This window comes from Bidens hawaiensis, unplaced genomic scaffold (assembly GCF_021521415.1).
Source record: "Bidens hawaiensis isolate Kalapana, Puna unplaced genomic scaffold, B.hawaiensis_p1.1 tig00006905_1, whole genome shotgun sequence".
NCBI lineage: Eukaryota > Viridiplantae > Streptophyta > Magnoliopsida > Asterales > Asteraceae > Bidens > Bidens hawaiensis.
This window is the reverse complement of record NW_027491471.1, coordinates 686,502-706,209: the sequence shown is the minus strand read 5'-3', so window position 1 is coordinate 706,209 and position 19,708 is coordinate 686,502. Positions and strand designations below refer to the sequence as shown.

Here is a 19,708-nt window from a genome sequence, read left to right as displayed (position 1 = left end):
TTCTACCGAGGTTGCGGCCGCGGATGAAATGCTATACGGTTATTTGGTTACTACTCAGCTATTAAGGATTCTGCACACAAACCAGGGGAGTAACCCGTTCTTTGTTTTAGTCTTGTATACTTTATTTTTATTTTTTGTTTTATTTTTATTTTATTTTATTTCTTTTCCTTGTACTCATCGAGGACGATTTGTTCTAAGTGTGGGGATGGGGTTCATTTTACTTAGTTGTAGGAAATTTAAAAAAAAATTGCAAAAAGCCAAAAGGCAGAAAAAGAAAAAAATAAAAGAGAATGCATTTGTAATTGCGTGCACTTGAAAGAGAGCTAGAGTTTATAGTTTGTATATGAGTCGAAATGTTTTAATCATGTGGCAATAGGTTTAAGTCAAGTTGGGGTGGCTCGGCCCGATAAAACCATAATGGAGTTGATGATGTGGCAGAAGGGCTTTTAGGTGTGGGTTCCACTTAGTCATACAAACTAATGAAATTGTCACGCCTTATTTGCCTCGGTAAGTATTGGGGGCATGGGTTTAAGTGGATAGCAATACCGGCAATCAACCTGATCTAGCTTATTAGGTGAAAATTGGAAGAAATATTTGGGTAACGGGTCACTGGTTCTAATACTTTAAAAAGAAAAAAATATATATTAATAATAATAAAAAATAAATAAAACCAAGAGTTGTCGGTGAAACTCGGATATGATCCTGTGTAGTATTCTTTTTCAGGGACGAAAAAGTCTTAAGTATGGGGATATTTGATGTGTTGAAAAACACACGTATTTTTCGCACCTTTTATCTACGTATTGTATTACATTTTATGTATTTTAACTTGTTTTAGATAGGTTTTATATATTTTTATTTATCTTGTAGGCAAAGGGTGGAAAGGAAGAAAAACCGGACTTTTGGAGCAGTTTACGAGCCTTTTACGTATACGTGTTCAATAAAACTCAAAGCCCGGCCCGTTTACATCATGGAAAAGCCCAAGCCTCTTGTTAATATTATAATAAAAAAAAGAAAAAAAATCCCTAAGTGTGGCAGCCCTTGGCCGATCGTAGATCAGCAGGGAGAAGAGAAGAAAGAAATCTTTTTTCGGCTAGGGTTTGGGAGTTGTGGCGGCTAGGGAAGGAAGAAGACACAAGAACCAAGCCTCGGGATCATTCACCATCAGTTCTTACAGCCACGAGCAGCCTTGGAACAACCTATATCCTTACATCTTTTTCAATGTTCATACACTTTGAGTTTCTTGCTTAATTGTTGAATTGTTTTGCAATTACTCGAGAAATTGAATTGTTTATGATATTTTTTGATCATTGAATGCTTGAATTGATGTTTTATATGAGTTATACAATGGTTTTATTAAGTGTTCATGGCTGTCCAAAGATGATTAGAGGCTAAACTTGTTAGTTCTACCTAGGAATGATGCTAACTATTAGTGTTTGATGAGTTTTATGGATTGTTTGATTGATAGACTTGATTTGTTAATGTAAAGTTTGATTTAGACATGAAATAGATTGTGTTTAGTGGCTGGAAATTTTGGTGACTCATTGCATAAACCCTGTGTGTCGGTTGATTAGTTTTGTGTTGATTGATCGGTGCATTGTTTGATTCTAGACTTTGTGTTTAGGGTTTGTTTGCGGTAGGAACAACCGTAGGGTTTTGTTGCATGATTTATTGGATTAATTACAGCGGTTAGACACCTTCTTTGAGACCGAGAGGTGATAGTAAGTTAGGGTTGTTTCATTGCATTTGCATGCTAGAATAAGGATTGCGCGAGAGCGAGTTTGTTTCTTGTCAGGTTTAGGTGTTTTGAGCGACTAGTTGATCTATTTTAGTTTAAGTTGAATTGTTCCCCTATCCTTGGTTTTGTAGTATTCATTGCCATTAGGGTCAAGCGTTGGTGAGACCGAGAGGTGAGTCAACATTAGAACACGTTAACAATTGTTTCCCGGTTTGGTCGTTTTAGGCGATTTTGAGTAGTTTAGGCATGTTGAGTGAGACCGAGAGGTGATCCAGTGAGCCCGAACGATCCTTAGTCGTGTCATCTTTAGGGACCGGTGTCTTGAAGCCATCCAATCCATTAGTTTGTTAGGCCTACAGTTTGATTTAGACCTAGGTAGACGTTTTTCTCCATCTGAAGTTAACACAGTTAGTTCCACGTTAAGTTTTCTATTTTTGGTAAGTTTTGTCAGTCAGTTAGGTTAGTTCAGTTAAGTAATTAAAAATAAAAAATCAATTAAATATTATTCTTAGGTAGGTCTTGTCTAGGGTTAGTGATCGTTAGCGTCTTAGGTGTCCACGTGTTCGATACTCGGACTTCCTAGGTCTATACTACTTGCGATTGGTACACTTGCCGGTTGTGTGTGGTTTTAGGATTTTCGTTTGATATTTAAAGCTTAGTTGTGAGGGTCATTATTATAGGGTTATCCGACGCACATCATACCCTGCCTTGTAATAAATTCAATTTACCAATTTTCACATCATCAGCCAATTAAGAATGATAATAAAAAAATTTTATGAAGAATCATCTACAGAACCATCACTCAAAATTTTATTGATAGCCAAATACTAATAAACGCTAGAACAAAGGTTCTTCTATCATTCAATATAAAATTTCACTATTAAATTAGACAAGGAACAAGCTTTATTTTAGTTCAAACATGTGTATAACCAAGATGAGATTATAGGTTCAACAATGTAAACTGAATACCACCGAACATATATGTCACCCATCACCATAAGCATCCCATAAAGAACAAGCTCAATGACCGTTACTAATTCACAAAGATCATAGAAATTCACAGTCAAATAGGGATTCAGTTAAAGATCATCGAACCTTGCTCTCCATCAATTATATCATTGGGGAATCGATTTGTCCAGTACCGTTCAAGCCAGATGTCTGAATAATGGGTTTGATAACTCAGACGCTGATGCTCCTTGTTTATAGGATTTTGAAAATCATGAGAACTGGAAGAAGCATAGTGACAAAGGAAAGGGATGGAAAAAAAATTGTCGGAATGAAAAAAAAAAACACTGGGTAGTGGAGGAATGGATTTTAGGTGTTTAGAAGGAATGAGATTCCTTGTATAATGGATTATTCCTTTCCTTTTATCAACCAAACATTTCTAACTTCATTTCCCTTGAATAAATTATTCCATTCCCTCCTTCATTACCCACTACGAAACACTACCTTAGTTTAATTGGCATTTAGGTTATTATAATAAACAAGAGTATTTGATTTATTCGGTTAGTTGTAATTTCTGTTGAATACCATGTACTTGATTTGAATTTAATAAAATAATTAGATATTTTCACTAATAGTTGTAATTTCGCGCCCCGACATTTCGTCGTAGGTTGGAGTGTGATAGTGGCTTCATCCTCATTAGCAAGATCTTACACCCGCCCTAATAGCTTGACTTAGTGTCATGATGAACGGACTTAATTTGTTATTGTTACAGTTAATTGTTGTGATTACGCATCCGCATGAGAATTTGATTATTATTATTATTATTATTATTATTATTATTATTATTATTATTATTATTATTATGTATATGTATATCAAACTGTGATTTTGTTCACCAACCTTGTGTTGTTCAAACATCTATTTTCATACATGTTGTAGTTACTTTTATGGGATAATGGAAGACAAGCGAGTAGAATATGGACTTTAGGATAATGAAGAGATAAAAAATTTAATTTGATGTTTTGCTGGTTTAAATGTTTGGATAATATTTTTTTTGACTTTTCTGATATACTTTGAATGTTTGAATTTAAATAATTAGATGATGTCATGTTAAAATTAATAATGTCTTGCGAGCTACCGTGCAATCAGTTGCGTCACGGCATTTCTGTCGTAGGTTGGAATGTGACATTAAGATCTAATAAAACCCAACCATGATATTATGAATTTTATTTTATTATAAGATACGCTTATAAGAAAAAAAGAAAAAAAATTGATCACGATATTTGACATATTACATATATGTAATATAGCAATATTGTTGCATCACATGCATGTAATATAATACCATTACATATATGTAACGTAGCATAACACTATTACATAATATAATGTAACATAATGCATGTAATATAATATAATACTACTATTTTGAGACCCGTGTATTACACAAGAAATTAATGAAAATTACAATATTTAAACGTTAAACAAAATACAATCAATAACACAATTATCATAAATTTTTAATACAATTACAACTTTCATTAAAATTACAGGAATTACAAACAAAAACATTACGCAATGATTTTACAAATAAGAAAAAATTTCCTTATACACTAAATTTGTGGTTGTATTGGTCAGATTACCTTGTTTATCAAGAATCAGAATCTTGAGCCCAAACCTGCTTGTAACTCTTGACAAGGCGACGTATAGTTGTCCATGTGAGAACACGAGTTCTTTCAGGTACAAACCAACCTTAGATAATGATTGACCTTGGCTTTTGTTTATGGTCATCGCAAAACATACTGCAAAGGGAAACTGTTGTTTTTGAAATTTATAAGCTATTTTGTTGTCAGTTGGAGTCAGTGGTGATCTATGGATCAAAACTGTATGTCCAATGTTAGTTCCAGAAATAATTTTTGCTTCAAATACACGAGTACCCAAAGATATAATTTGTAGTCAAGTACCATTACATAAGCCTTCTTTCGTTAAGATTTCTAAGGAGCATAACAGGAACACCAACTTTTGGCACAAGCTTGTGGTTTGGTAGTCCAGATATTCTTAGACCATTAAGTAGTTCAGGCGAGTATAAAGCTGCATCAATCGTGTCATTGATATATTCTGAACTACATATTGTATCTGAACTTAAGTACTCGTCTTAATCACCTGGAAAAAACTTGAGCAAACTGTCATTAATCTCATCAACAATTTCATTTGTTGGTGCAAGTATGGCTCTATCCTGAAAATAATGTTCGTTCTCGTAATACTGTAAAATATCAGGATATACAAAGTCAAAAAGTTTAGATAGAGGATCAACAGAATCTTTTATAAGTAGATCGTCAGGTATATCTATCGTTGCAACACCATCATTAGGACCTCCAACATTACCTTCACCTATATCTAAAAGCCATTTTGCAAATAATTTGGTTTCTTCAACATCAGAAGATAGCCTACCCATAGTTAACCTTAGGTTTTTTGTTAATCTCAAGAGATTGCAGTCACTCCAAATGTAAGAAGAACATACAGAGGCGTTTACTATGTCTTGTCTAGTTCCTTTTTGAACAACAGGTTGCATTTGTCGAAAGTCTCCACCAAATGTCTTTTGGTAGAATTTGAGTAAAATTACTTATAAAATTACGGTTTATTGAGTCCTGTATTATAGAGACTTTTGAATATTAATTATTAAGATTACTGTAAATAGGTCAAAATTTATGGAATAAGGAAAACAAAATCAGAAGATTTTGCTTATTTTAAAAATGATTTCAATTTCCAATTTAAAATCACAGTGAGTTAGAAACAAATAATTTGTAAATTTTGAGAATCTTTTAATAATAGGTGTATGTAACTACCTATTTAACCATTTTGAAATTCAAATGGTAATTGTTGATTTATTTAAAAAAGATAATATTTTTGAAGTTTGAAAATATATTAAATCTAAATATTTAATTAGAATCGTATGATGGTAAAATGTTTTAAGAATGATTTTTCATTTATATGACGTTTTTTTATATGATCTTTATTGATTTTAGTTTTTTATTATATGATTTTGTTGAACTGGGTGTTTTTTATATGATATTTATTAGTGTTTTCGGATAAAAAAAAGTTTTGTAAAAACGTTTCTTACTACTACTACTACAGTATACTAATGTTTAATTTTACAAAGTTAATACTAATGTTGAAGTTTATCACAGACACAAGGTTGATTGGTCAAAAGTCAAAATTTAGAATTAGGCAAGTTGTTAACAAAGAACTTTCTAAATTTGGATGATGAAAGAGTCTTTGACTCTATTAAGAATCGTTAAATCAAGGGTTAAAATGTATTCAAAATTTTAATTGCAATAAACAAGAAGAAAATAATATATAAAATTACGAATTTTGAGTAAAATTACTTATAAAATTACGATTTATTGAGGTAAGAATTATAGAAACTTTTGAATATTAATTATTAAGATTACCGTAAAATAGGTCAAAATTTATGGAATGAGGAAAACAAAATCAGAAGATTTTGCTTATTTTAAAAATGATTTCAATTTCCAATTTAAAATCACAATGAGTTAGGAATAAATAATTTGTAAATTTTGAGAATCTCTTAATAGTAGAAGTAGGTAACTACCTATGTAACCATTTTGAAATTCAAATGGTAATTGTTGATTTATTTAAAAAAGATAATATTTTTGAAGTTTGGAAATATATTAAATCTAAATATTTAACTAGAATCGTATGATGATAAAATGTTTTAAGAATGATTTTTCATTTATATGACATTTTTTTATATGATCTTTAGTGATTTTGGTTTTTTATTATATGATTTTGTTGAACTGGGTATTTTTTATATGATATTTGTTGGTGTCTTCAGATAAAATTTTTTTTGTAAAAACGTTTGTTACTACTACAAAATATTAATGTTTAATTTTACAAAGTTAATACTAATGTTGAAGTTTATTAAGACACAAGGTTGATTGGTCAAATGTCAAAATTTAGAATACTAATGTTGAAGTTTATTAAGACAGCGGTGATGATGAAAGAGGCGACGGCGGTGGCGATGAAGGAGGATATGGCGGTAGCGATGGCGTAGGTGCTAGCGGAACAGAGGAACGGCGGTTGTGATGGCGATGGTGATGGCGTAGCTGGCCGGTGGCGATGAAGGAGGCGATGAAGGAGGCGATGAAGGAGGATACGGCGGTGGCGATGGCGTAGGTGCCAGCGGAACAGAGGAACGGCGATTGCGATGGCATAGGTAATGGCGTAGATGCTAGCGGGAGAGACGAACTGGAATTAGGGTTGATGAAAACAAAAAAAGAATGAAGAAACTGGATCCGGTTATTTCTATTGGAGCGGGTTGAACCGAATGAGATACCATTTTATGAAAATTGGTTAAAATTAGTGAGAGTGTCTAAAAAGATGACAAGTGGCATTACCTAGTACTTATTTATTAGAATAGATAGATTACATATAAGTAACGTAACATAACACTATTACATATATGAAATATAACAATATTACATATGTGTAATACCATAATATCTTATATTGCATATTTGTAATATAACAATACTACATATATTTAGAGGATGGTTTATGAACAAAATAATTTTAACATGAGAACGTAGAAAACAATGTCAACTACAATATCCAACTACATTGCAATGCTTTATTGGGTTAGATTATAATAGGAAGAATAGTTTTTGTATAAAGGATAGGAAGTAATTGTGTCCATTAATTTTGAACATGGAGGGTTGAGATTAGTTTAGTGGGAAGTCAAGTGTGAAAATAAGGGAAAGGGTATAAAAGGAATAACGCATTTCTTGACTTTCTCTTTCCACATCCAAGGCACATGCCAAATTCCCCCATCATTTTTAAACGTCCATAACTTTTTTATGACGTTTTTATTGAAAAACAAATTCACCATAATAACGAGTGTCTTTTTATCTTTTATATGAGTACCATATTTCTATATAAAGATTAAAAAAATTTAGTGGGTTTTTTACGAATTATGTTTTACCAAAATTGTGTTTTACAAAATTGTGTTATACAATAGTATTTTTCATTGTGTTTTTTTTTCATAGTGTTTTTCCCATTGTGTCATACAATTGTGTTTTTTATTGTCTTTTTATCATTGTGTTTTTTTTTTCATAGTGTTTTTTTCCCATTGTGTTTTTTACATTATGTTTTTCATAGTGTTTTCCATTTTGTTTTTTTTGGCAACCGTTTTCTGATGAATTCGGCGACTTTCGGTGAATTTTTCGGAGATTTTTCCGGCAAAATTTCTAGGGGATTGTTTTCCGGTGACTTTCTGAAGATTTTTCCGGTGAAATTTTCTGACGAAATTTCCATAGACTTTTCCGGCGAGGTGATGGCGGTGGGTGACGGTTATGGTGGCAGTGGGCGGTGGAGTGGTGGTGGTTGTAGGAGATGAGTGAAGATGTGAGGGGGTTTTATGTAAGTAGGTTTTTGAAATTAATGTAAGTGGGTTTTTAGATTAAAGTAGGTGGGTTTTGATATTAAAGTGTTAGACTAAAATACCCTCCTTCCTAGCCTTCTTAGGAAAATCAAACTTCTTATTTGAACATAACCCATGTTTTATAATAACAAAGAAAAAAACCTATAATAACAACAAAAGAATCAGAATCAACAACAAATACTTGTAACAGCAAAAGAGAAAAAAACCCTAATAATAACAACAAAATATAAATCAGCAAATACTTATAATGTCTCATAATAGGAAATCAGGAAATACCAAAAAAATAAAAGTAAAATCAAACACTTATAAAAACGAACCTAATAATAACAGCAAATTGGTTCTCGTTGTTTTTATTCTAAGAAATATTTATAATTGATCAAGAAACCATATATGTAATAAAACAATAACAATATTACATATATGTAATACGCATTCACACACACACACGTGTGTGTGTGTATAAATCTATTTTATTACTAGGATATTGACCCATGTGAGGTGAAAATATAGAAATTGCCGAATAAGATTATAGCATTTGAAATAACAAAATATATTATATAATATGACCCGTGCATGACACAGGCAGAAATATAGAAATCGTCAAGTAAACACATATATTGATGTGCGAAAATATATATAAATAATAAAACAATTCGCAACTAAGCTTTAAAAGCCAAACAACCTAACCTAGTTCACACAATCAGCAAGTGTATCGGTCGCATGTAGCAAAAAGAAAAGGAATTCCGGGTATCAAACTCAAGGACACTAGAGGTGGCTCGGATACTAAGCCCTAACTAAGTCCTGTCCTAAAAAAATATTTAACTTTTTATTATTATTTTACTTAATTTAATTTTAACTAAACTAACTTACTTAACTTACCGAGACTAACGGAAAAATTTAACGAGACTTAATGAGGTTTTAACGAATATGGGGAAACAACTACCTAGGCAAGAATCCTATTGATAGTTGTAACGTCCGTTAATTTTCGTTAAAAAGGGGTTATGCCTACCTCAAGCTTGTATTTTAACTGTGACTCGTTCCAGCATTTTAAAGGTCCTCCTGGCCAATCTTGTAAACTTAACCTACTTAACCTTTCGTCCAAGTTTCAACCATTAGCAAAGTGGAGGGGCTAGAGTGTTATACTATTATTATATTATATCAAAAAAAAATTAAAACCCTAACCATTTGGCTGGTCCGATCGGCGCCCCCAACACCCCTACCCCTTCTCATTTTGTATGCATTTAGCCACCATTCAGCCTCCAAAAGTTCAATTCCATGTCGGTACTAAATTGCTACAACTCTTTTTCACCTTAATTCATCCTTATAGCTCGTTCATTGGTCGAAAACAGTTGTTTTAGGCTTTACCGGGTGGCTGTCCTTTTGAACACTTTCGGGGCTGTTTTGATTGACGTTCTTGCACCATAATCGTCTTAAGCATGTCTAGTGTAATATACTTTAATATCGTGAGCTATGGTTTCCGTTTGATTGGTCAATTAGTGGTAGATTGAAAACTAGTGTTCGGTTGTCTAGATTGTTAAATTGTTGCGTTAGCACGAGGTTTGAAGGAATTAACAACCAATTCAGTTTGTGTAACTTCGGTTTGATATACGGGCTATGGAAAAATGATTTTTTTAAGTATTGGGGCTGAATTTGTTGTCGGTTACTCAAACGGGTCGGTACAACGCAAATTCGCGTTCGTTGGTAGTTTGTGCATTGTGCTTGCCGACCCATCCAACTCGTGTAGCTTCGTGTGGACTTGTTGGCTGTGATTTTATTAAATTTGGTACACATGGGCTGCGTTGGTTATTAAGAGCATAAACAACTCATAAACGTGCATATTCGTTCAACTAGCAACTTCCGGGGGTATTTTGGGAATCCATTCTCACCGGGTTTAGCTAAGGGAGGTTTTGGTAATTACAAGGCCCCGGGGGCTGTTGTAATTGAACTTAGTAAGGCCGAGACTTTGGATAAATTAAATCATACTAGACCGCCTCGTAGGATAAGCAAGTCGGTTCGGTTCCGTTAGTAATCTTTGCGTGTAATCCGACAGGTATTTGAGTCGTGGGAATACTTAGGGATTCTTTAGCTCGTTGTGATTGTGTGTGATATAAGGCTAAACATATATAAATCCCTTGTATATTTTATTAGTTTTTGTTTTGGTTTTTACTATAATTTATATATTACTAACATATTTGAATAATATAGGTTCCGAGACTTGTTCACAGTTAAATAGGGTGAAAAAGAGCTAAAACAAGCCAAACCGGTGAACCGGAGCATCAGAATTGAACCGGACCGCATCAGGAAACGAACCGGACCGATCAGCAATCCTAGCCCGCGGCGCTCCGGGGACCCCGTTTCTCAAATTTTCTTTGGTATTTATCAGTTTTGGGCCCAGGAAACCTATAAAAACACCCCTAAACTTAATCCTGAGCATACCCTGCGAACCAGAGCTGAATTTGGAGTTTCCTGGAGCTTAGGATTGCAATATTTAGAGGGTTTGAAGGCTAGGAATCAGCCGGCGAAGTGCTTATCATCCAAGAACGAAGACCACGGGTTTTATCACCTTTAATCTTCCGTTCTTATTTATTTTTGCCATGATTTCGTTTATTATTGTTTTGTTTGAATTTCAGATGTTAGGCTAAACTTTATAGACTGCCCAGGCTTATGATAAACCTTTGTTGACCTTTGATTTTGTCTTGGGATTTTGTTATCGTTAGGGTTTTTATGAACTAGTTAAAAGGTTTGATTATATTAAATTGATGCATATGTGTGCTTGAGGTTTTTTAATTAAGTTTTATTATTCCATAGTGCCTTGGTTATTGTTTGTCATTATGATAGGTTGCTACTAGATCATTTATTTTGTGTTTTTGACTATTTTATGATTGATATGCATTAAGATCATAGGAATAATAACTATTAATTAAATAAACCTAATGTGTGCTGCTAACATAATTCTGTAAAGTGCTAGGTTATTGATAGGTCTTTGTTGATCAGGATTGCTAGATTTAGTTCTTCGTAAGGAGTCCGTCTAGGTTTGATTGGTTAACTTTGTCTATCGAGTCAATTGAATATATTAGACTGCCTTTGATTTCTGAGCTGTAAGGTAGGATTTCGTATAAAGAAACTAGTTTGTAATTAATTTGGTGACCGTAAGGAAACTTGATTTATAATACTGGTGTGCGTTAAAAATTATTAGAAACCCATAGGTATCTCTTGAGAAAGGTCTGGGGTCCTGTTCAGGTTATCTCTTAAGCGTCTATTTTACGATCCCAATTCCATAAATAAATAGTCTCCCGGTTAATTGATAACTGAAACTTAGGGGATTCTAGCCTAGGTGGTTGTTCAATATCATCTGAATTAAGTCCTAGTTCTAAGTTTAATCGTCTTTAGTTTTATTAATTAGCTTAAATTAGTTTAAAATTAGTTTATTAGTAAAACCCCCTTTAAAACAAATATAAATAAATAGTCGTGTCTGTAGTTGAGTCTAATTAGCTAGTTTACGTAATTAAAAGAGTCCCGTGGTTTTGATATCCGGACTTACTCAGCTGTACTAGAGTCGACCGGTTCACTTTCCGGTTAGTAGTTTAGTTAAGTTTAAGAGTCTAGGATTTATTACTTAGTGTGTAGATTAGAGTTTATTTAGTTAGTAAATTAATAACTACTTTTAGCAGATCATGTTTTTGGCACCGTTGTCGGGGACTCTTGGCGATTGCGTTATTAGCTTTGATTAGACTTGCTATATACGTGCTATTTATATTTTGTTTCGGTTTTTTTTTTTTTTTTTTTTTGAGTCGAAGGAGTCTAAGTAGTTTTTAATTTATTTATTTTTTGTTTTTTAGAGCCTTTTTGAGTCGTAGGAGTTAGGTTAATATAGTTTAGTTTAATTGCTTTAAATTAGTTTAGTTTTTTTCTTTAATATGTTGTTTGTTGCTATTCTCTGGTGCTCATGATACTTTTCTGTTTATGTTTATCTTTGCAGTGATCTTCATGGAGTGCTACTATGAGCCAAATTTTGCCCGATATATGATAGGATGGGGAATGTTGTTGGTTGTAAGGACTCGTCTGGTGCAATGATGGATCACATACCACATCCAGAAGAGATATTCATTGATTTCATGTGTGTCGTTCATAGCATGAATCCAAGTACACCGCTTGGGGATTTTATGGATGAGTTTCAGTCAGGCTTAAAATGTCGAATACAACTTAGTGAGCCGATGATAGAGTTGGAGGATGTTGGTTTGCAGAATCAGATGGAGGAGAGTATTACCTCTTGGGAGGACGAGTTTCGAGATGAATTTGGAGAAGAGTTGTTGGGTTTAACCGATATGGCTGAGAGTGATTTTAACCCTGAAAGAGATATTAAGGAGCTTGAAGTATTGTTATTCGGGAAACTGGTTGAGAAGCTAATTGTAAAAGAGGAATCACAAGAGATATCCGAAGAGTTGAAGAATAAAGAACCGCATCTCATTGTGAAACATCCGCGTGTGCACGATAAAACTGGTAGGTTATTAGAGATACTCGTTCGTGGATCACCACGTAAATCAAGAGCCCCAAGAAGGAGGACAGCTAGAGTTCGGAATCAAAGTGTGCCAAATATGTCACGTCCTCATAATTTCAATAATTGGGTGATCGAGCTGAATGCTTATTATTGGGCCAGCGTGAGTTTGAAAACTAGTTTCTTCCCAACTAGTTGTAAAAGGAGAGTGTTGAAGAGCACTGATGGGAAGAGGATAAAGGAGAAGCCTCCTGATTGAGGTTTCAGGAAGGAGTCCGGTTGAAGACTCTTTTGTAAACTTAGCGCTTCACGGGAGGCAACCCGGTACTATGTTTTCATTTTATTTTTATTTTTATTTTGGTTTTGCTTCTTTGCTCTGTCGGGTGTTTCTTCTCTTATTTTGCAGGTTGTTCTAGGGTTGCTTATGAGATGGTTGCTGAGATACGGTTTTATTCAAGTGTGGGGATGGAGCAGCCGACCTATATTCTTTTTATTATTTGCTGCTGTTAATCATGTTTTATTCATTGGTTGGGTTGGTCGGTCTGGAGATACTGTTTGATGCGTACTTTCGGAGTTAGAGGGCATTCATGGATGAAGACTTTGGCACCATATTTCTTGCGCATATTTCCAGCTAAGTCTTTTCCATTATCTATCTTGCTTGTTTATTTTTTGTTTTTATTTTGTTTTTAGGTTTTTAGTTTGTTTATATTTCGACCTTATTTTATTTTTCGTCCTTATCCTTGCATTGAGGACAATGCAAAATTTAAGTGTGGGGATAGGACATTTGAGTCATAGTAAAAAAAAAAGAATTGAAAGAAGATTTTTGAAAAATGTCCCTTGATTTTGTTTCTTTTTGCACTTAAATGGGAGATGAGGATACTTATCGGGAATCGGTTTTTCAAACTACTAATAATATGAGATAATATTAAAGAAGGCATACTTAACTTGGGATGTGTCGGTAGCCCCAACTAGTCTTGAAATGTTTTCCATTGCATATTCTTAATGAACCTAATTAATCTTAGATTTTGTGGGTTCTCATCCTAAGGGGGATAGTGAAACTGAAATTCAATAAGGTATAGAGAATATTACCATAAGCTGATTATCCTAAGCTGGTGAGAATTGAATGCACTTCAAAATTAGCACGCCACTCCGTTTTATGAAAATAAATAAAGAGTGGTGGCGCCCGCCATGTCCAAGTTTTATACGAGCTTAGAAATTAGTTATTTATTTAAGGTAAAAGATGCCTAAGTGCACAATAAAAAAAAAGAAAAAGAAAAAGAAAAATAATGTTTAAAAAAAAGAGGGTAACAAATTATTCCAAGAATTGGTCCAAAAATCAAATGAAAAGTGAGAAAGATATATAATGAAAAATGCCAAAGAAGCATTCTAAAAAATAGAAAAAGAGACCAAAGTGCATATACTAGACAAGACTGAGAGTTTACGTGTTACCAAGGGGATGGTGACTCTAAGAATACACTATTGGGACTCAAAGTTTTTAGTCAATAAATATTTTCTCAAGGCATATATAGGACAAAGTCCAATAATATTTAGGGCATGGTCGTACGACCTCACTTGACCTATCATCCATAATTCCATCTAAGTGTATTTTCTTCTTACCATTAAAGGTTTGTTATCTTATGGTGATATGTTGAACCAGTTTGCTTCAACTCGATTATTTTTAATTGTCTTTACTATGCTTGAGATGGGGTAGATGAATCTTAACTCCAAAGGTGTGAGACCCATAGGTTTTTGATATCACATGAACTTAAATGCTTAATGTGCGTGGGGATTTGATAGGCTGGTGGCTGGGTTTAAGTGGACAACAATATCGGCAATCGCGGTTTTTACGTTTATCTGAGCTTTAAGATAATCTATATGTTTATAAGACCCTATTTCTCCGATTCTGATCCCATTGCAATTAGACTTTTTCAGGGACGAAAAAAGGTAAGTGTGGGGATATTTGATATAAGGCTAAATATATATAAATCCCTTGTATATTTTAATTAATATTTTATTAGTTTTTGTTCGGTTTTTATTAGAATTTATATATTACTAACATATTTGAATAATGTAGGTTCCGAGACTTGTTCATGGTTAAAAAGGGCGAAAAAAGAGCTAAAACAAGCCAAATCGGTGAACCGGAGCATCAGAATTGAACCGGACCTCATCAGGAAACGAACCGGACCGATCAGCAATCCTAGCCCGCGGCGCCGCACGACAAAGAGGCAAAACACCGCTGCGCGGCGCTCCGGGGACCCCGTTTCTCGAATTTTCTTCGGTATTTATCAGTTTTGGGCCTAGAAAACCTATAAAAACACCCCTAAACTTAATCTTGAGCATACCCTGCGAACCAGAGCCGAATTTGGAGTTTCCTAGAGCTTAGGATTGCAATATTTAGTGGGTTTGAAGGCTAGGAATCAGCCGGCGAAGTGCTTATCATCCAAGAACGAAGACCACGGGTTTTATCGCCTTTAATCTTCCGTTCTTATTTATTTTTGCCATGATTTCGTTTATTATTGTTTTGTTTGAATTTCAGATGCTAGGCTAAACTTTATAAACTGCCTACGCTTATGATGAACCTTTGTTGACGTTTGATTTTGTCTTGGGATTTATTTATCGTTAGGGTTTTTACGAACTAGTTAAAAGGTTTGATTATATTAAATTGATGCATATGTGTGCTTGAAGTTTTTTAATTAAGTTTTATTATTCCATAGTGCCTTGATTATTGTTTGTCATTATGATAGGTTGCTATTAGGTCATTTACTTTGTGTTTTTGACTATTTTATAATTGATATGCATTAAGATCATAGGAATAATAATTATTAATTAAATAAACCTAATGTGTGCTGCTAACATAAATTCTGTAAAGTGCTAGGTTATTGATAGGTCTTTGTTGATCAGGATTGCTAGATTTAGTTATTCGTAAGGAGTCTGTATAGGTTTGATTGGTTAACTTTGTCTATCGAGTCAATTGAATATATTAGACTGTCTTTGATTTCCGCGCTGTAAGATAGGATTTCGTATAAAGGAACTAGTTTGTAATTAATTTAGTGACCGCAAGGAAACTTGATTTTTAATACTGGTATCCGTTAAAACTTATTAGAAACCCATAAGTGTCTCTTGAGAAGGGTCATGGATCCTGTTCGGATTATCTCTTAAGTGTTGCAACTGGCTAAACAATAATATGTGGTTTCCATTCAAGCATCGTTCAAATCAACCACACAAATTATTTAACATAGCACACATCCAACTTACCGTTCATCGTCCAACATGACACGAAAAACACAAACACGACAGGTCTTACACAAACATCAACACAAAACGACAAACACAAGCACGAAAAGTCTTACACAACCATTAACACAAAACGAAAACCATCACTTTGACTTCATGATATGGAAACTAAGGCAGGAAAGCCTCGTTGAACACATGTTCTCCAGCATGCGGCATCCCGATCTCCAAATTCCCTACCAAACACAACACCATTATCCATTATGTAGCATCTTACTAAAATAATAAAATTAACAATACCATAAATGCTTGTTATGTTAACAAGCATACCAGTTGGGAAAGATAGTGCCCAAGGGGAAAGGTTCATATCAAGCATTTGTCCAAACTCAGTTCGTTGAACATTAACATTCACATTCACGTTAGTCTCAGACTCTATCACAGCACCACGTTCATTTCGTCTGCACACAACACACGAGGATGATAACAATAATAATTAATAACTTACACATGCTCTATACAACCAATCACAATATACATGTATAGTGTATTTATAATTACCTGGGAGAGACAAGTCCACCGAAATTCAGAAAATTCACAATCTGTACTTGCGGCTCTCTCGGTGGAAGCCAGTCAAAGATATTGCCTGGGTTTGACGCAACCATGTTGTTTACTGGTACGAGAGGTAAAGCAATAGCCTACACAGAAAAACAATATGCAACAAAGTGAACAAACTAAAGGACATTAACAATGTAATCCGTAATTTGTAAGACGAACCTGTGAACTTGACTGTACCATGTTGTTGTTAACCGGCATGAGAGGTAAAGCAACAGCCTATACAGAAAAACAATATGTGACAAAGTGAACAAACTAAAAGACATTAAAAATTTAATATGTAAGATGAACCTGTGAACTTGACTGTACCATGTTGTTGTTTACCGGCATGAGAGGTAAAGCAACAGCCTGTACAGAAAAACAATATGTGGCAAAGTGAACAAACTAGAAGGCATTAAAAATGAAATCAGTAATTTGTAAGACAAACCTGTGAACTTGACTGTACCATGTTGTTGTTAACCGGCATGAGAGGTAAAGCAACAGCCTATACAGAAAAACAATATGTGACAAAGTGAACAAACTAAAAGACATTAAAAATGTAATCTGTAATTTGTAAGATGAACCTGTGAACTTGGCTGTACCATGTTGTTTACCGGCATGAGAGGTAAAGCAAAAGCCTATACAGAAAAAAAAAATATGTGAAAAAGTGAACAAACTAAAATACATTAAAAAGTTAATCAGTAATTTGTAAGACGAACTTGTGAACTTGACTGTGCATCCGCATTGTTGAATTTCGTCAAAGCTTGCTAAACAAACGAAAGAAATTTCTGATTGTTATTATGTTCGTTAACTATGATATATGATCTTGATTAATATTAAAACATGTAATACGTAATGTACCTTACGCGCACGAACATGCTTTAAAGTCTCCTCAAGGATTCGTTCACGGTACTCAGCCTCACTGAATGTTGAAATTTCAGAAGGGCCACCTTGATATACCCTATTGAAGTCGGTTTCAAATGTATTTAATTATATATAAAATTTTATATCAATGATAATTTAAAAACAGTTCTAAAAAGACATATACATAATCTGTTTCTCCAGTTCTGTTATATAGGACTTGCAATGGGCGATTTCTTGTTGAAGTTCCTGTCAAAAAGTAATATATAGTTAAAAGGTTTGAAGGATTTATTATTGTTGATTTAACAAGTGTCAGATTGGGTACGAATGTACGATATTGTATACCTCAAGTTGTAAATCCTCACTTGCTGAGCTGCTAATGAAACCAAAGAGAACAAATTAGTTAAACTCATGCTTTTGCTAAAGGATAAATTGGTAAATACCATAAAAAACGAACGTACTTTTTTTATTTGGCATGAAAAGGTCTAGCTTTGTATGAAGTCTGTAAACTTGTTTAGGATGCATATACATGTGCAATTTCTTTTATTTTTTTTAAAGACTTGTTACCCCTTAAAGTTGTCAGAATTTGTAAAATGGCATTAAAAGCAAAAAATAAATAAATTATCTTATTTTGATTAATTTAAGAGGTAAAGTTTGTATTTCAAAACTGTGTTTTTAGACAAGTTTAGGGAATTTAATATACAAAAACTAGTTTGAGGAACTATTTCCTTTATTTTTTATAAGTTTAGTAACTCTAATGTACCAAAATTAAAATGAGGGACCTTTCCATGTATTTATTACAAGTTTCGATTTTTGGTATAAAACACGAAAGTATCGGTTTTTTTTTTTTTATGGTATTGACCCTTTGTGAAACAAAACCAACATTAAATTAAAATTAAAACACCATAACTAAAAATAAAACAGAAAAAGGTGAACAATAAAAAATAAATATAATTAATAGTGAATTAAATAAATAAATAATTAACAACCTGACTTGGATCTGAACTTGGTGATTTTGTGCATCTCTTTTTAACTTTCCGAGAGCCCTTTCGAGATACTAAAGACACATATAGTTAAGAGTTAATTCATTTAATTTGAGCCGACATGTGTTTTTTATAAATACGTCAATTTGCAGTTTTTTTATGAAGGTTGGCTGAGTAAGATATGTACCTCTCTGTTCTGCAATCTTCAGCAAGTTTTATATGCACCGAGATGGATCCAGAATGAACATGAAGAACAATGGCAAAATTAGAAATTAGAGTAGAATCATTAATAATTTATTACCGAACAGATTTAAAGAAATGGAAATACCAGAAGCATTAACACTAATGAATACCTTCCCCTTTCATGATCCGAAAGATTAACATACCGCGACATAATTTCTTCAACACTATCATACATCCAAATGGAAATTAAGGTAAGTAATCAATAATACTTAAAAACAACAGTTCAAAATAAGGTGAATCAATTGCGCACACACACACACACACACAGAAGAAAGAGGAGGGGGGGGTGTGTAATTGATATATTTACCTTCCTTTTCCAGCATAACTGCTAGGTTTTCCAGAGGGGGAAAACATGATCAATGCTACATCAACGTCACACAACACAGATAGTTCATAAGCTTTCTTGATGATTCCATTTCTTCTTTTGGAAAACGTCACCTGCCTGTTAGTTGAGTTTTCAATCTTCTTAATCGGTAGTTTAGCCCTCCCCATTATTTGATCAGAAAACAAACAATTTGCACCGATGATATGTGTTTTCCGGGGTATAAGAGGAAGAAGTGAGAAAGAAAGAGGTGAAGGTGATGAATATATATATGAAGAAATTAAATGCTTTTGTCGGGGCTAGGCAAAGTAACGTATGAGAGAGAAAGGTAGCGGTGCCCATCTGTGTCACTTGGCAAAAATAAATGCTATACATAGCTAGTAAGCTTTGCGCAGAGCGCACCCATGGTGCACTCAAGATGCGCAGGGATCGCCTAGACGCTAGGCGTAATTGCGCAAATAAAAAGCAGACGACTGCATGCCCAACACAAAAAAGAAAAAAGAAGTGCTCAAGGCGCAAATGGATCACCTAGGCACTCAGCACAAAAAAAAATAATAAGCAAACGATTACACACCCAAGATTAGAAAAAAAAAAGAAAAGAAAAGAAAAACGTGCTCAGGATGCAAAGGGATCACCTGTGCGCACACATGTAAATTTGCTATTACATAAATTTTACACGTGTGTAAAATTGTGATTTATATATGTAATCAAAAATTTATTTTAAAAATATGATAAAACTACTCTTAACAATAATAATATATAAAAAAATTTCTAAAACTAATTGATTGTTAAGAGTTCTCAAAGTTTACACACACACTAGATTTTATCCCCCGTATTAGGGGGG

General features: G+C 33.7%; 3 protein-coding genes across 6 annotated transcripts; all 3 read right to left on the bottom strand.

The window, feature by feature from the left end:
* Positions 1–4,646: 4,646 nt before the first annotated feature.
* On the bottom strand, positions 4,647–5,135 carry LOC143633765 (uncharacterized). The gene is made up of 2 exons (XM_077102011.1): positions 4,844–5,135; positions 4,647–4,771 (listed from the first exon to the last, which is right to left on the bottom strand). The coding sequence occupies exons 1-2, from the start codon at positions 5,133–5,135 to the stop codon at positions 4,647–4,649; spliced, it is 417 nt and encodes a 138-aa protein (XP_076958126.1).
* Positions 5,136–16,558: 11,423 nt separating this feature from the next.
* LOC143633772 (uncharacterized) lies at positions 16,559–18,733 on the bottom strand. Of its 4 annotated transcripts, none has more exons than XM_077102017.1 (9): positions 18,487–18,733; positions 18,306–18,373; positions 17,662–17,692; positions 17,504–17,565; positions 17,317–17,416; positions 17,175–17,222; positions 16,904–16,960; positions 16,768–16,824; positions 16,559–16,695 (listed from the first exon to the last, which is right to left on the bottom strand). In XM_077102017.1, coding segments are annotated over exons 4-9 (354 nt in total). In that variant the 5' UTR covers positions 17,506–17,565; positions 17,662–17,692; positions 18,306–18,373; positions 18,487–18,733; the 3' UTR covers positions 16,559–16,605. The 4 variants fall into 4 exon arrangements, with proteins under 4 accessions (XP_076958132.1, XP_076958134.1, XP_076958133.1 ...); XM_077102019.1 differs by having other exon boundaries at positions 17,662–17,689; XM_077102018.1 differs by having other exon boundaries at positions 18,306–18,733.
* Positions 17,526–19,034, bottom strand: LOC143633764 (agamous-like MADS-box protein AGL66). Its single transcript, XM_077102010.1, has 4 exons — positions 18,850–19,034; positions 18,653–18,706; positions 17,662–17,736; positions 17,526–17,565 (listed from the first exon to the last, which is right to left on the bottom strand). The coding sequence occupies exons 1-4, from the start codon at positions 19,032–19,034 to the stop codon at positions 17,526–17,528; spliced, it is 354 nt and encodes a 117-aa protein (XP_076958125.1).
* Between the last annotated feature and the right edge of the window lie 674 nt (positions 19,035–19,708).

Excerpts from the sequence above, each read along its gene's own strand:
- LOC143633765 (XM_077102011.1), bottom strand. The coding sequence starts at position 5,135 with ATGGGTAGGCTATCTTCTGATGTTGAAGAAACCAAATTATTTGCAAAA. Across the intron at positions 4,772-4,843 it reads TTTGCTCAAGTTTTTTCCAG|CTTTATACTCGCCTGAACTA; the intron begins GTGATTAAGACG and ends CGATTGATGCAG.
- LOC143633772 (XM_077102018.1), bottom strand. Across the intron at positions 17,223-17,316 it reads AGCATGTTCGTGCGCGTAAG|CAAGCTTTGACGAAATTCAA; the intron begins GTACATTACGTA and ends TCGTTTGTTTAG. Across the intron at positions 16,825-16,903 it reads TGGTACAGTCAAGTTCACAG|GCTGTTGCTTTACCTCTCAT; the intron begins GTTTGTCTTACA and ends TTTTCTGTACAG.
- LOC143633764 (XM_077102010.1), bottom strand. The coding sequence starts at position 19,034 with ATGGGGAGGGCTAAACTACCGATTAAGAAGATTGAAAACTCAACTAAC. Across the intron at positions 18,707-18,849 it reads AGTTATGCTGGAAAAGGAAG|TGTTGAAGAAATTATGTCGC; the intron begins GTAAATATATCA and ends GATGTATGATAG. Across the intron at positions 17,566-17,661 it reads GTGAGGATTTACAACTTGAG|GAACTTCAACAAGAAATCGC; the intron begins GTATACAATATC and ends ACTTTTTGACAG.